At 47.0% G+C, this 15,295-nt stretch overlaps 1 protein-coding gene across 1 annotated transcript in view; it reads left to right on the top strand.

Annotated features, from left to right (window-relative positions):
• FAH (fumarylacetoacetate hydrolase) overlaps positions 1 to 15,295 on the top strand; it is a 35,187-nt gene that overhangs the window by 18,605 nt on the left and 1,287 nt on the right. The window contains exons 4-12 of the mRNA XM_075575441.1: positions 4,504 to 4,553; positions 8,130 to 8,220; positions 8,771 to 8,868; positions 8,950 to 9,002; positions 10,529 to 10,628; positions 11,479 to 11,609; positions 12,572 to 12,647; positions 13,620 to 13,666; positions 13,834 to 13,935. Of these exons, the coding sequence (XP_075431556.1) occupies positions 4,504 to 4,553; positions 8,130 to 8,220; positions 8,771 to 8,868; positions 8,950 to 9,002; positions 10,529 to 10,628; positions 11,479 to 11,609; positions 12,572 to 12,647; positions 13,620 to 13,666; positions 13,834 to 13,935 (748 nt within the window). The remainder of the gene's footprint in view (positions 1 to 4,503; positions 4,554 to 8,129; positions 8,221 to 8,770; positions 8,869 to 8,949; positions 9,003 to 10,528; positions 10,629 to 11,478; positions 11,610 to 12,571; positions 12,648 to 13,619; positions 13,667 to 13,833; positions 13,936 to 15,295) is intronic.

Genomic DNA, 15,295 nt, shown 5'->3' on the forward strand with positions numbered 1-15,295 from the left:
TTTCACCACACCCACGCCAACACAATGGGGAGACAATACATGTTTATCCTATTGGTAACAAGATGAGTAAAATGGGCAAGGGTGTGTGTGTGTGTAACAGCAACAGCAACTAGCCCCCCAGTTGTCCATTACCTCTCTGCTGGGCAGTATAACTTGCCCTCCCACCCCTGAAGCAGTCACACTGCATCCTGTTAAAGCTGTAAAAATGTTACAACAAAAAATGTAGTTATCAAATGAGTTTATTCAGAGTTTTTGTAAGTACTTGCAAGTTCTTGGGTTGTGATTTGTGTACACGTGATACTTAGCATGGTTTATCTTTCACACAGGTAATCATTCAGGAAAAATTCATTAGGGTATCAAATCCATCTGACAACTCTCCATTAAGGGCACAACAATTTTACTTGCCGGCACCGAAACTTGAGTTTATATCAGGAAATGATTTATTGGGGAAATGGACATCGAGGATAAGCTTATGCTTGCACACCTGATTTTCTGCCGCTTGAGTCAGCCGGTCATGCCATGCCTAACTTTAGCCACAAAAACCTCATCAAATCCGAAGATTTATACTGCCACAGACACACACAGGGATTACTGAAAGTTCGAAGGTTCCACTATGAGCCCTTGCGTTCGCATTCTTACGAATAAGAAAACCGGTGCGGCTGCCCATAGGTTCACGCCTCTTTCCATAGTAATTTATTGCAAACAAACTTTTTTTTTTTACACCTTGGGGTGGCGTGTTTTTCACTGGGACTTGCATGTGTTTTTTCACTGGGACTTGCATGTGTTTTTTCATTGGCCAACAAAATATATTTACATTGTCTCTTTCTCTGTATCCATTCTTTATTTTATATCCCTGTAGAAACTCCATAAATTGTGCACATAACAGTCGGAGAAGTCTAGTTTCCCATGACTCCCCAATGATCAAATTTAATTGACCATTTACAATTCTCCTGATACAATAATCAAATTTAATTGACAATGTATAACTCTCCTGATACAATAATCAAATGTAATTGATTATGTACAATTCAGCGTTACAATAATCAAATTTAATTGATCATGTACAATTCTTTTGGTATGTTATTGCTAAAGCAAATATTCAGTCAATGATCTGTCCTGCTCAAAAAACAAATGATGTATCACAAGCCAGATACGGTCTGAAGACAATCTCTTAGGCCTGGGACATAGTGGACTTGAAGCTCGCTGAGGCGCACTCCTGCTCTGCCTCGCCTGCTGAAAATTGAGTTTTTTCCTGTCCTTGCAGGCGAGGCAGTGAGCGCGCTCAGGGGGCGTAGCGGAGGCGTGCCAGGAGGCGGAGCGGGAGGCGGGACTAGTCCCCCGCTCCCATCCAATGGGAGCGGTCACGTGACCGCTCCTCCGCTTCCCAGAGCGGCAAATTTCAAACCTACCTGTCTCGGCAAAGTTTCTCAGCCTCCGCACGCATCAGCACGCATGCGGAGGGGGAAACTATATGATGACAGATGACAGATGCAGGGGCTTTGTGCATCTGCTCAGTGCGGCTCTGGCCCGCTCAGCGACGCTTAAACTCACTATGTCCCAGGCCTAAAGCATAAAAATACTTCCCTTCATCACTAAAACACCAAAGCTTTTAACGGGACTCTCACCTTAGCCCCTAACAACTCTTAACATCTCTTACACTTTAAAATGAATACAGGAACCGAGAATAATAAACTCACTTGATACAGGTTTTCCGTCACTCAGGGAAGACACCCTTAAAGGGCCAGCTCTCTACACGTCACTCAAAACAATTTTAAACTCAGGCTTTCCTCAAAAAGGTGCCTTTTACCTTGATTCTTATGAGCGCTCAGGTTTGAGTGACCGAGGAGTGGCCTGTCCAGGTGCTCTGCATCCGAGATATTGGAAACCATCCTCTGCTACCATCTGTTAAAGCTGTAAAAATGTTACAACAAAAAATGTAGTTATCAAATGAGTTTATTCAGTGTACACAGGAGAGAGCTTTTCCTTTAGAACAGCGTTTCCCAAATGGTGGGTCGCGACCCGGCACCGGGCCACGGCACCAAAATTGCCGGGTCGCAGCGAGGCTGGCCGCGCGGTGTCTCCCGTCCCCCCAGCTCAAGTTTAAAAAAATGCCGGCGATTCCCCCCGCGGTCCCACGCGCTTGCGCAGGGCAAGCAGGGCCCGCTCCCTTCCTCCCCCCCCCGCTCCCTTCCTCCCCCCCCCCGCTCCCTTCCTCCCCCCCCGCTCCCAACGTGGGACAGAGGAGGAAGTACCAGCTCCTCTGCGGCCCGCACGTTACGTGGGACGGAGGGGGAAGCTCCTACTGCGGCCCGCTTCCCCCCGCGGCCAGCTTCCCGAGCTCACCTCCTGTGACACCCCCTCCCGAGCCCACCTCCCGTCCCGGGAACAGGGGATATCAGGGGCAGCAGGGGAAAGCGTCCGGCGGCAAGGTAAGTCACCCCACCCAAGTGTCCCTGGCCCAGACCCAAGTGTCCCTGGCCCCCCCCCCCGAGTGTCCCTGCTCCCCCCCTCCCTCCCACCCAAGTGTCCCTGCCCCCCCCCCCCTCCCTCCCACCCAAGTGTCTCTGGCCCCCTAAGTGTCCCTGGCCCCCACCCATCCACCCAAGTGTCCCTGGCCCCCTCCCACCCACCCACCCACCCACCCAAGTGTCCCTGGCCCCCTAAGTGTGTGTATCAGAGGCTGTGTGTGTGTGTGTGTATCAGTGGCTGTGTGTGTCTGTGTGTATCAGTGGCTGTGTGTGTGTATCAGTGTGTGTTAGTGGCTGTGTGTGTGTGTGTGTATCAGTGGCTTTGTATGTGTGTGTATCAGTGGCTGTGTGTGTGTGTCAGTGGCTGCGTGTGTGTGTGTGTGTGTATCAGTGGCTGTGTGTGTATCAGAGGCTGTGTGTGTGTATCAGTGGCTGTGTGTGTGTGTGTGTGTGCATCAGTGGCTGTGTGTGTGTCTGGGCAGGCCCTATAGGCCAGTATAGGCGATAACATTTTTAGTGGGTCATGAAGGAGAAGTTCAAAAATAACCGGGTCACGGAAAAAAAAGTTTGGGAAACCCTGATTTAGAAGCTCGAGCTTCTCCTTTAGGCTAAGGCCCCGCTCCCTCCGTCAGCGCTCCCGCACTGCAGACAGGCGGGGCGCTGACATACACAGACCGCGATATGCGGTCTGTAGGGAGCGGGAGGGGGGCGGGAGTTGGAGGCTTGAGCGGGAGGGGAGGCTTGAGCGGAGGGACCCGCTACTCTCCACGGGCTCGGGCTGGAGGGCTGAAGGTAAATAAAGCAACACACACACAGGCACTCATACACACGCACGCACACACACAGAGGCAGGCACTCACGCACTCAGGCACACACACAAACACAGACAGGCACTCACACATACAGACAGGCACTCACGCTGCTTTCCCTCCACACTCCTCCCCGCTCTCCGAAGCCTCCCCTCATTGGCTCACAGCCACACCACGTGACGCGTCGAAGCTAGGGATTACAATTCTCTTGTATCCGCTAGCGGCTGACGCGTCACAGTGTGTAGTGAGCTGTGCAGCCAGGGGGTACCGGGACCGGCTCGGGAGGATTCCCCTGCTGGTGGGGAACTCTCGTGTGGCCGCCCGCGCCACCGGCCGCAGCGGGTCCCAGCCCTTAGAAGCTCTCTCCTGTGTACACTGAATAAACTCATTTGATAACTACATTTTTTGTTGGAACATTTTTACAACTTTAACAACCCCAATTACAGTGCCACCACCCGGATTAAGTTGTTGACTGAGCCACTGATTGAGCCACCTGTGCTGAAGCAGGGATATCCCTAATACCTTGCCTGTTGGTGGCCCTTGAGGGCTGGGGAGGACCCCATGGCTAGCCTCACACTGCATTAAGCATTCCCCCTTTTTTATGCTGGACTGCAGCACATCCGTAGCATGGGCCGGGCTTAGCGCAAGTCGGGCAAGCCACTTGCCTTCGGGGACCCCGCGCTCCCTCCTCCAGGAGACAGGAGAGCTGCGGAGTCACTGAGCCTACGCGGGGCCGCCGCTCACCCCAAGGTAGGGGTGCGCTTTGCGTGCATCTTGTGTCTGGGGGAGGGGGTAGGCTTACCTTCTCCGGAGCAGCAGCATCACCCCTGCTCCTGCTGCGTCACGTTGTCATGGCGACCAGATGACTAGTTGCCATGGCAACGCAACCCGAGGTGGTGACCTGCTGCCAGCGACGTCAGTTCATACTCCGTCTCTGGTGCGGGTGTCGCGCAGTCAACAGTGCAACAATCACACAAAGGTGCAGCTGGATAGAAAACCGTTTTCATATTTAGTGCTTTGGTATTTTTATATAGGTTTAATTATTTTTATTGCAATGTATTACAATGACCTGGTTTAGGGGAGGGCTGGCCAACTCCAGTCCTCTAGGGCCACCAACAGGTCAGGTTTTAATGAACCACCTATGCTAAAACCTGACCTGTTGGTGGCCCTGTTGAGGACGGGAGTTGGCCACTATGATTTCTAATTATTTCCTTCTCTGCTTTCAGGGCACTTGTGCAGCGTGCCACAGCAAGTCTTCATCTGCCAGCAAATATTGGTATGTTTTATTCACCGAGTGCCTGAAAACCTAGGGTTGCCAGGCGGCTTCTCCAAAAATACTGGACACAACGGTGAAAGGTGCGACGCGCTTGAGATGCACACACGTCATTTCTCTCTGCTCCATGCTGTTTCCTCCTCACCTTGGCCCCACCCCCAGGCTCCTGACACCTCCTCCTGATCGGCTGCATTACCCAGCAGCAAGCAATCAGGATGGAGGAAGCTGCCCAGCCCCCTTGCAACAGCCCTGCTCTCTCCCTGCTCAGGGAAATCCTGCGGCCCCCCAAGCCGGTCAGGTCACTATGTCCAGAGAGGTAATAGCGGACACATACACGCCCAGACAGGTAATAACGGGCACATACGTTGCCCACAGAGGTAATACTGGACACATACATGTCCAGTACAGGCATACCCCGCATTAACGTACGCAATGGGACAGGAGCATGTATGTAAAGTGAAAATGTACTTAAAGTGAAGCACTCCCTTTCCCCCCCACTTATAGATGCATGTACTGTACTGCAATCTTCATATACGTGTATAACTGACTGAAATAACGCATGTGTAACAGGCTCTATAGTCTCCCCGCTTGCGCACAGCTTCGGTACATATAGGGAGCCAGTATTGCTGTTCAGGACGTGCTGACAGGCGCATGCGCGAGCTGCCGTTTGCCTATTGGGTGATATGTCCTTACCCGCGAGTGTACCTAAAGTGAGTGTCCTTAAACCGGGGTATGCCTGTACAACCTTGAATGTTTTACTAGGCACAGTGTCTAAATACAGGACAGTCCAGGGTCAATGCTGTACACCTGGCAACCCTATGACACCAGATATGATGCTTAAACTCTGTCCCATAAAGTGCTGTCACAACGTGAGATCTGCCATAATAATGAGCGGGAGTCTTGCCATAGTGTTATGGGACAAGAAATTCCTACTGTCCCAGTGATTAGCTCTGTGATATTTGTAACCCGAGGTCACTGTAATACAGGAAGGAATCGTCTGTGTCTGACTCTGTGGATTCGGTTAGGAGTGAATTATCTCTAGAAGATGCTGATGCTTTTAGTGGAGACAACTGGTGTTTGCAGCAAAGGAAAATGGAAGTGGGGAGTTAATTAACATTTAAATAGAGAGCGACAATGATATGGGCAGGATGGTGTCAGACTACAGACAGAATTACAACAAGTTAGTACTTCAGTATTGGGTGATACCTATCTTTATTTGGACTAATCATTTATATTTTAGGACATGTAGTAACAGAGGAGGGAGTAGGGGTATGATGCCTTTTATTGGCCCAACAAGTAGTTGATATGACAAGCTTTCCAACCTCTCAGGGTCCTTCCTTGGAAGAAATATTGTGACATATCAGCTACTTGTTGGTCCAATAAAAGATATCACACCCCCTACTCCCTCTCCCCCCTTCGTTACTACATGGATGAAAGGAGCAACACGGCTCCTCACCCTTCTTTGCATATTTTAGGACGCACTTTTGAGACTCTTACTCATTCTCTGCTCAAGCGATACCAATTGTAGTTTTAACACAGATGTAGAAACCAAGATAACACTCTCTAAGACCAGATGCGGTAGAATCAGAGAGGATGGCAGTGGGGTATAGGCATAATAAATCAACAGGCAATAAGTGGATGGAAGAGACAGTGACAAATGAGGAGTGCATGGAGAACCCAGCATCCAGCGGCAGCGGGAGCGGGCTGCAAGGTGGGGGGTGAAGTGCAAGATTAACAGAGAGGCCGGGAGAGAAATGGCATCACCTTCTGATGTGTGTAAGAATCCCCCGATGGGTATTAAGTTGTCTCTTTCTGTGAAAGCACATTATCATTATCAGTTCAAATGTTTTCCGTTATTGCGTGCTATTAAACATTCCTTTTAATTATCTGGATGTTTAAATAATGTATGGGATGATCTGGCTGTGAGAAGCGGCGTCCCACTGCAGTACAGTACCTTCCTCCTGCACGGTGTGTTATTGTGTGTCTATGACGGTTCATTCTGGTTTGCAGTTTTTGGCTGGTTTCACCAATGTAGCATCCTTGGTCACTTTTGCTGCATTAAATCACGTGTACCACATTCCTGGATATACGGCAGAATGATCCGTTAACATTGAATGTTTGTCACTGGCTGTGTGATCTTGGCATACAGTATATGTTTGCACGGTCTTGTGCCATTCTCAGCGTCCTTGAAGTTTTTTGCTGACTAACTTCTGCCTGAGATTTGGCGGTTGCCGTCATGCTAGGATGGGACGTTTGGTGAAGATTTATTTTAATGTGCAATCCTCTGCCTGCATGGGTTGCTTATAGGGTTCATTCTTTTTTTCCATTCCCTCTAGGGCGGGGTTGTATGTGACCACAGAAGCTGTGTATGTAGCCTGGCTGTGTATGATGGCTTGCTAAAGTAGGTTTGTTTATTTTAGAAACGAGGTGTGTAAGATATGTGTGCCGAGGTCTGCAAAAGGAGACCGTTTAGGGTGAAATTAGCATATGGTTTTATTGAGCCTGTCCCTTTAAACAGCACAGCAAACAAAAATATACAAAAACAACAAACGCCTATCCCTGTTTAAGGGCTAACTTACTTCCCCAGTCCCTTTCTACAGGGCTGGGGGGGATAATCCCATGACCAGCCTATCACCCCAAAGTCTCAAGAGATACCTTAAAGCAGGTGGACCTTCATGTCAGTCTCTGGCAGGTACCTGGGCCCCCTGTGTCCAGGAATATAGGTCTCTGGGTGTCTTGATCTCAGCACAGCCTTGGTGCTCAAGGCAGTATGTGTGTACTTGCGGGTCCAGCCTCTGGCAGGTTCCTGGGTCCTGTGTGTCCAGGAAAGGAGGTCTGGTCCCCTTGCGTCTTGCTGTCAATACACAGTCCTCCTGTATCTTCAAGACCCTCTCCTCATATCAACACTGTTGTGTGCTGAGGAAAATCTCTCTGGGTGTGTTTTCAGCAGGAGTTTTAAACCTGCCTCGGAGTCCTCCATTAGCCAGGTGGAGTCTGGTTAATTGCCTGGCTGTCCCTGCTGGATTTAGAGGCAGTTTCTAAAACCGGGATACGTCCCTGTTACAAGGGGATATGATAACTGTATTTATAAATATATTCTGGATCAATACAAAGAACTTTCAAGGGAACTATTTATCCCAAAGACAGTGGAAATGACACGGGGCCATCCCTCGAGATGGGAGAAAAGGAGATTTCACCAGCAACAAAAGGAAAGGGTTCTTTACAGTAAGGGCAGTTACAATGTGGGATTTACTAGCGATTGAGACTGTGATGGCAGATACAATAGATATGTTTAAGAAAAGGTAGACCTCTTTATAGAAAGCAACTCTATACAGGGAAACATGGGAAGGATGTTGATCCAGGAAATAATATATCTTTCCCCCTATTAGACATACTTGCATCATGTTTCATTGGGGTCTTTTGCTTGCCTTTCTCTGGGTCAATATAAATACACAAATAGAATTAGTATCTAAGTTGACTAAATGTGCCATAGAGTGAAGCTGATGAATGCCTCTTTTTTTCAAACTGTAACTAAGCAGCCGACATGCTTGTACTATTGTTCCTGTATTTCCTTTTCAGGGGATTATACCGACTTCTATTCCTCCCGGAACCATGCTGTCAACGTGGGAATCATGTTCCGGGGGAAGGACAATGCCCTGATGCCTAACTGGTGAGTGGAAGCTGCAGTATGAGTGTGCAGATGTGTGCATGAGAGAGAGAGTGTGCGCTCTTCGCCTTGTAGCCTGTGCTTTTTCCTCTGGCGCGCCGGTTTGTGCGATACTTTTGTACTTTGCACTATTCATGCATCTGCTCTAACACTGCGAGTGCCTGCAGAGTTTATTGTCCTTTCTTATAACAGTTTATATAGGGCAGGGGTGCTCAACTCCAGTCCTCAAGACCTCCCTCCCTCCCAAGAGGTCAGGTTTTCAGGATATCCCTGCTTCAGCACAATCAATGGCTGTCTTCCACTGGGCCACTGATTGCGTTACCTGTGCTGAAGCAAGGATATCCTGAAAACCTAACCTGTTGGGGGACTGGAGTTGAGCGCCCCTGATGTAGAGGATGTATCTGGATAAATAAATCTTTCAATGCTGCAGATCTGGGGATGCTTCACACCTCTCTGGATTTGGAGGTGCCATGCAGTATCTGGCTTGCCTCCTCTCTCCAGAAAGGTTTGGTTATTGCTATTTTGACCGCAGGACCGGGTTGTGTTTGCATAGGCTGCATCTTCCAGTTGGGTACCATGGCCGCGCCTCATCTGTAGTGGTATCAGGAACTCCCATTCGAAGACCTGTCGGGCAGATTAGACCAGATGAAGGTGAGTTGGGATCAGGCCCCGGTCAGATTCATAAATTATTCTTCACCAGCTGATGCCTGTATCTCTCGTCTCTAATTCCAGACAAGCCTCCCGTGTTTGGGGCCAGCAAACTTCTGGACATTGAGCTAGAGATGGTAAGAACGTTTCCTGGGCACAGAGAAGGTGTTAGCCGAGGGGTCCTGCTCACGGTCTCCTTTGTGCTCTGCACCAGAAGCTTTTTACTTACACGCAAATCAACCAAAAAGGGGTATTATATATTATTATTATTATTATTATAGATTTGGTGATCTTCCCCAATTGCCACATTTTAAGAGTAATTGATAATAAATATGGGATGGATTTTGCTACTTTTTACAGCCAGGTATTAATTGGTCTACAAGGCAGCACAAACTATTCCAATGGCTTCATTCATGACCAGGAAGGCAAAAGAAGCCGTCTAAAACCAGCAAAACAATTAGCACGAAAAGAATCGAGCCGCTCATTTAACTATAACATTTACAAATGACCCGTATTGGTTTTGATTACGTTACCCTCCTGAGTATCGGTGTGTGGATTTGGGGAGTAGCATTAGGAGGCATTAGAGAGGATGTATGTATTATAATGGATTGGATCATGTATCGAGTAAGATAATTTCCCCCCAATAATAAACTCCTCTGACTATCTCCATTTCATTAACACGTTTCATCTATATCTTATATTTCTTACATGATGTCTGTTGTAGTGTAGTTTTCTTCATACAAAACAACTAATGTTGGTTAGCAATGTAAAAAGCGTAAATAAAAAATACACATCTGAGGGTTAGATTTTACAGAATGACACGTGAGTTTATTTGTGTAACAGGTGCACACAGGAGAAAGCTTCTAAACAAAAGTTCTCTGATAGGTAATGCGGTATGAGATACATTTATACCCTAAAAACTAAAGCTCACGCCCCTTTATGGGGTAGCTTGCGCGTCACTAAAAAAATAACATATATGCATAATCAAAAACAAAATGAACATGTGTTCGTCAGCCAAAAATCATTATACCAGATCAGTAATCTTTCCTCTACATACGCTGGGGTTCATTGATTTATGCATTCTTCAGGGGGTGAATCATGAGAATTGATGTTTTATCTGTCCTCACACCTGACAATAGTAGTTAAAATGTGTGAGAAACAGTTAAAATTGTGAGAAGCTGTGCTTATCTCAGACTCCTAATGAGGCCTCTCATTATTTTCTGGCCTGTTTTATCACACTCCCTTCGTTTGCAGCTGGCGTTAGATTTCAAGGATCAAGAGAATTAGCTGGGAGCGCAACATTCCAGTCCCCGCTTCACACGTTCAAACATACAAGAAAACAGCACCTTACAAAATGGAAGACAAACACAGCCTATAACAAAATGAATCACAGACAAAACTTATAGCAAACAAGACAAAATGGCTGACAAGAATAGTCTGCCAAAATGGCTGCTGAGATCTCAGTGCTGTTTACTCCAGACCCCCTCCCTAATGTCATTTTCTCAACTGTCTCAGTAATCTGTAGTCCTGGGGGAGGGGGGTGGGGGTTAAATTCGATGTGTTATTATTTTCGATTGAGTTGGTTCCATTTTTTTTTATTTGATCACAGAACACCACTTTTATCTCGTCCCCTTTATTGTATCATTTTCTTTATCCGTGACAGGCTTTCTTCGTAGGGGCAGGAAACGCTTTAGGAAACCCCATTCCCATCCATAAGGCTCATGAACACATCTTTGGGATGGTATTGATGAATGACTGGAGTGGTAAGAATGTTAGCGTTCATTTGTGTCATGCAGCAAGCGTAGGAACAACGCAACAGTTCCCTAGAAAGGGGGTGTGAAGACTACATCAGACTCTGAATGTCTTACTTTTTTACTTGAATCTCCTCTCCCACTCTACTACTTTACCACTGTAATTGTGTCAACACCTTAGCCAAGCTCACACGGCTTGCAACCTGCTACCTGCTTCCATGCGCGCCTCCGCCGTGCACTCCTGCAGCGCAACGATCTGTGATCATCCCCAGCAGACGCGAGCGGGCGGGGGTGGCAAGCGGGGGCACAGAGTGGCATGTGTGCGTGCTGAGAGGGGGGGACCCCCAACCCCCCCGTCACAATTATGCAATTCTTCAGGAGCCAATGGGCTATTAAAACATTGAAAGGCATCTCTGTTTAAAAATTCCCTAAATCCAGAGTAATTCTGCTTGACCCCCCTACTCCAGACTATCATTTTGCTGCAGTGGATGATCTGCTTTGCATGACCTGTGGCTGTGTGATTTCCCCCCCCCCCCCCGTCCCCACTGCCGAGTCTCTGGTCAATTTCAGCAGCCAATCAATGTAAACGTCTGGACATTGATTGGCTGCTGAAACTGACGTCGCGCTGCTGCAGCCGGAGATCAGTTTCAAAAGACACCCGCGACTGCAGCAGCGTCGACGCCGCACTTTGCAGCCAATGGTAGTTTCAATACGGAACACTACCATTGGCCGCCAGGAGTCTGTCACGAACGCGCGCTGTGTGAGCGGGACCTAATAGCCAGGTGATTATAGCTCAAGATGCACCACTGTGTGGTTTGAAAAATTCTGTATCAAGTTCATTAATCCCTCACGTTCTTTTTAGCCAGAGACATTCAGAAGTGGGAATATGTTCCTCTTGGACCCTTTCTGGGTAAAAGCTTTGGTACCACCATATCCCCGTGGGTGGTGCCGATGGAAGCTCTGATGCCATTTGTTCTACCAAATCCAGTTCAGGTGAGAATAAGCACATGAAAGAATGATCTGTTTGTAAAATGCTGCACAGATTCCTCTAGGGAAGTGAAATAATACATTCTGGTAATCACCGTTCTGGTCATATTGTGTATTATATTCCAAACGGCTTCCTGACACATTCACATTGAGCCTAACCCTAATATGCACATTTAATCATGTACATTTAATCATGTACATATCCTGACATTGAATCCAGATAGAACTTTTTCAGTAGGCATTTGTACACGGATCTGGGAATCTCTACTTCTATATTTGTAAAGCATTAAATAAGTGTCAATGTATTGGTTTATTATATATGCAAATAACGGATAACATTCAAATAGAATTAAATGAAAACAAATGTAGCATTTCAGTGATGCTGTCATTTCATCGTAATATGGCCAAAGCGCTTCACAATTACATAAGTGTGCAGTAAAAAAAAGTTTTACGTTTGTTCTATCTTCCTTATCACCGCCGATACACCTGATCTATAGCACAAACCACACCTAACACAGACTCAAAAACCTACAAGGAGGGAGGGCAGGTTATTCAGCAACTTCGTGTCAGGAAGGAATTTTTTCTCTCATTGATAATGTCACCGGGGTGTTTTTTTTTTTTTTTGTCTTCCTCTGGATCGAAATACTGGAAAAACAAATATAGGATAAGTATGTGTTGTCTACATTTAAACATAGGTTGGACTCATCTGCTATTTAACTCGGGGGTGGGCAACTCCAGTCCTCAAGGGCCACCAACAGGTCAGGTTTTCAGGATATCCTTCCTTCAGCACAGGTGGTGCAGTCTTTGACTGAGCCACTAATTCTGTGTTGAAGCAGGGAGTCCTGACCTGCTGGTGGCCCTTGAGGACTGGAGTTGCCCGCCCCTGATGTAACTCCTGAAGCACATGTGGAATAAAACTTATCTCTGCTTTATTGATCTTAACACTATTGGACGTGATTTGCTTGCAGGATCCCGCACCGCTGCCGTACCTGTGTGACAAAGATAATTACACATTTGACATAAACTTGTGTGTCTGCATTCAAGGTACAGTAAATGACATTTATTAGCGGTTGTTATTAAGAGTGGTGCTGCAAGGATAACATGCTGCGGTTTAGACAGGGAGGGTGGCTGAGAAGTAAGGCTACGTCCATAGAGCCTCAGCCCGCGCTCCTCCGCGCCGACGCTGAGGCTCGCCTGCTCGGTCAGGAGCGATCCCATGGACTGGCAGGCGAGCCAGCGTGCGCGATCGGGGGGGCGGGGGGAGGCGGGGCAGTGACGTCGCTGGGCCAATAGTCCGCGATGCACCGACGTCAACGTCACGGCGCCGTGACGTTGACGCTGCTTTGCTGTGATTGGAGGTTTCAGCCGACAGCGCGCCGAGAAACAGGCTCTGCTGTCGGCTGAAAATTCCAACGCCTCAGGACGCCTGCGGACGCTCTCGTGAGCCCCCTCTAAAGACATCCTCATTGAGGATGCAGGGGCTCAGCGCGGAGCGTCCGCACGGCTCAGCGCGGAGATTCCGCGTGGCTCAGCGCGGCTTTCCCTGCTATGGACGTAGCCTTAGAGAGTTCAAAGGTAAATTGAGAGTCAAAACTGGCACAATGAAACTCAACTGTATATTTGTAAATACAAATACAGTATAAGTATTTGTCTACATTTAATTGAACTTGATGGGCATACGGTATGTCTTTTCAACCTCATCTATTATGTAACTATTTTTTGGGGGGCGAGGGGGATCAATCCCCACTCTCTCTATTGACAAACATATTAATGTAAAAAGAAATCATTTTGTTTATTATAGATGTTACATTGGTACATTGTTACATTGTTACATTGTTACATTGTTACATGTACATTGCTCCCCAACGTGCCCGCTTACTTGGAAACCCATTTAGATCTGGTAGCTGGCTCTGGGGATCCACATAAATAAGCATGTTACCTGCACAGGTATCGCTGTGTCATGTGTTTGATGTTTTATAATTATTTCTCGTTGCTAATTTAATCATTGTTGAACAGGAGACGGAATGAAGGAACCTGCTCCAATCTGCAGATCTAACTTCAAGGTATACCTTGCATTCATTAGCAGTCTCACCTTTTTGTTCTCCTTGTACTGTATCAACCTGGTATCTACATTGTGTACTTTCCCCTTTAATTTAACCCTTACCCCTTTCTTCCTTTGTACGCCCATGGGCCCTCCCATTGCTATATTCATACGCTTGTTTTCTTCCAGTACATGTACTGGACCATGAAGCAGCAACTTGCTCATCACACAGTTAATGGATGCAACGTCCGGCCTGGAGACCTCCTCGCCTCTGGAACTATAAGCGGACCGGTAAGAATAAGCACATTTATCTTTTCCTCTTACAGTCATTGATTTATTCGTCCTGCATGGCACTGCACAGGCTAATTAAAGGCAGGGTTTTTCGGAGATCTGGATATGGGACACGGAGGCGGAAAAGGCTTGGGGAATCTAGAAGACAGTGGGTGAATTACCTGAAAAGGTTGGTGCAGTATTGGATAGATAAGGTGGAAAAAAGGACATGTTTGGGACATGGTTGGTTGGAAAAATACATATTTATGTTGAGTTTAACGGTTGCCGAGTAGGTGCGATTCTCATACGGTGACCATTATTTTGGTGATCCAGAGAAGCTACCCCTGTATATCTTCCTTTCCCATCCTATAGTGTTGTAGCTTCTCTCTCTTTTGTTGTATCGCGCCCCCCTCCTCCCAGAATTATTTGCCTATGATCTTATAATTCCACATCTTTTTGTAAAAAATTTGGAAAATTCAAAATAAAGTCTTAAAGACAAAACCGTAGAACATGTGCTAATGATGTCTCCCAACGAGGGAGAAATGTCCTTCTCATTACAGTAAGGGGCAATCAGATCTGAATCTATAAGGCAGATGGAGCAGGCTTTATTGTTCTTTCTGATGTATGTTGGAATATAATGTCAGATACTGAGCCAACATTGCCATTAAACCTTATGGAAACGCTGTGATATTCTGAGTTATAATAGAATATATTGTTACGTGTGGGAACAATGTCACACGTTGTATATATATATGTATCAGTTAACTTCTTTGGCATATTTCTGTATATCTTTCATTTCTAATAAGATGTGCAACCTTTTCTTAAAGTAACGTGCAGTACTACAGTATACTTGCCTGGCTCTGCATTTCTTTAACCCATGCTGTGCTGAAAAGCGGTGTAATGCGGCAGGCATAAGCTTACAGGGGTCCCATGTTAAAATAGACATGAAGCAAAAGGTGACACTGCGTGCTCATGTGCATGTCATTACCCAGAATCCCTGTCTGCAGTGGAAGCGCTAGGACAGGGGTGCGCAAACTTTTCTGTTTGCGCCCCCCTGTCACCTCTCCCCTCTGGTCACGGCCCCCTTCCCTTACCGGCTCGGAGCTTCGCGACGTCATGACGTCACGTCGGCATGGCAATGCGTTGCCGTTTGACCCCGCGGCGTCATTTGACACAGAATCACGTGGGAGGATTAGCGAGAGAACATTAGTTTGAAGGCAAATGTGTTGTCTGAATGGATTCTAATTGTAGGGAAGAGAAATCTTGGATAAGTATCGGTTAATCTAAACTGAACATACTGTAGCTGTAACTTGATGAACATGTCCCCTTTTCAACCTCGTCTACTATGTAACTTCGAGGGGTAGAAAAGTATCAAGTCGTA

This window comes from Ascaphus truei, chromosome 18, assembly GCF_040206685.1.
Source record: "Ascaphus truei isolate aAscTru1 chromosome 18, aAscTru1.hap1, whole genome shotgun sequence".
NCBI lineage: Eukaryota > Metazoa > Chordata > Amphibia > Anura > Ascaphidae > Ascaphus > Ascaphus truei.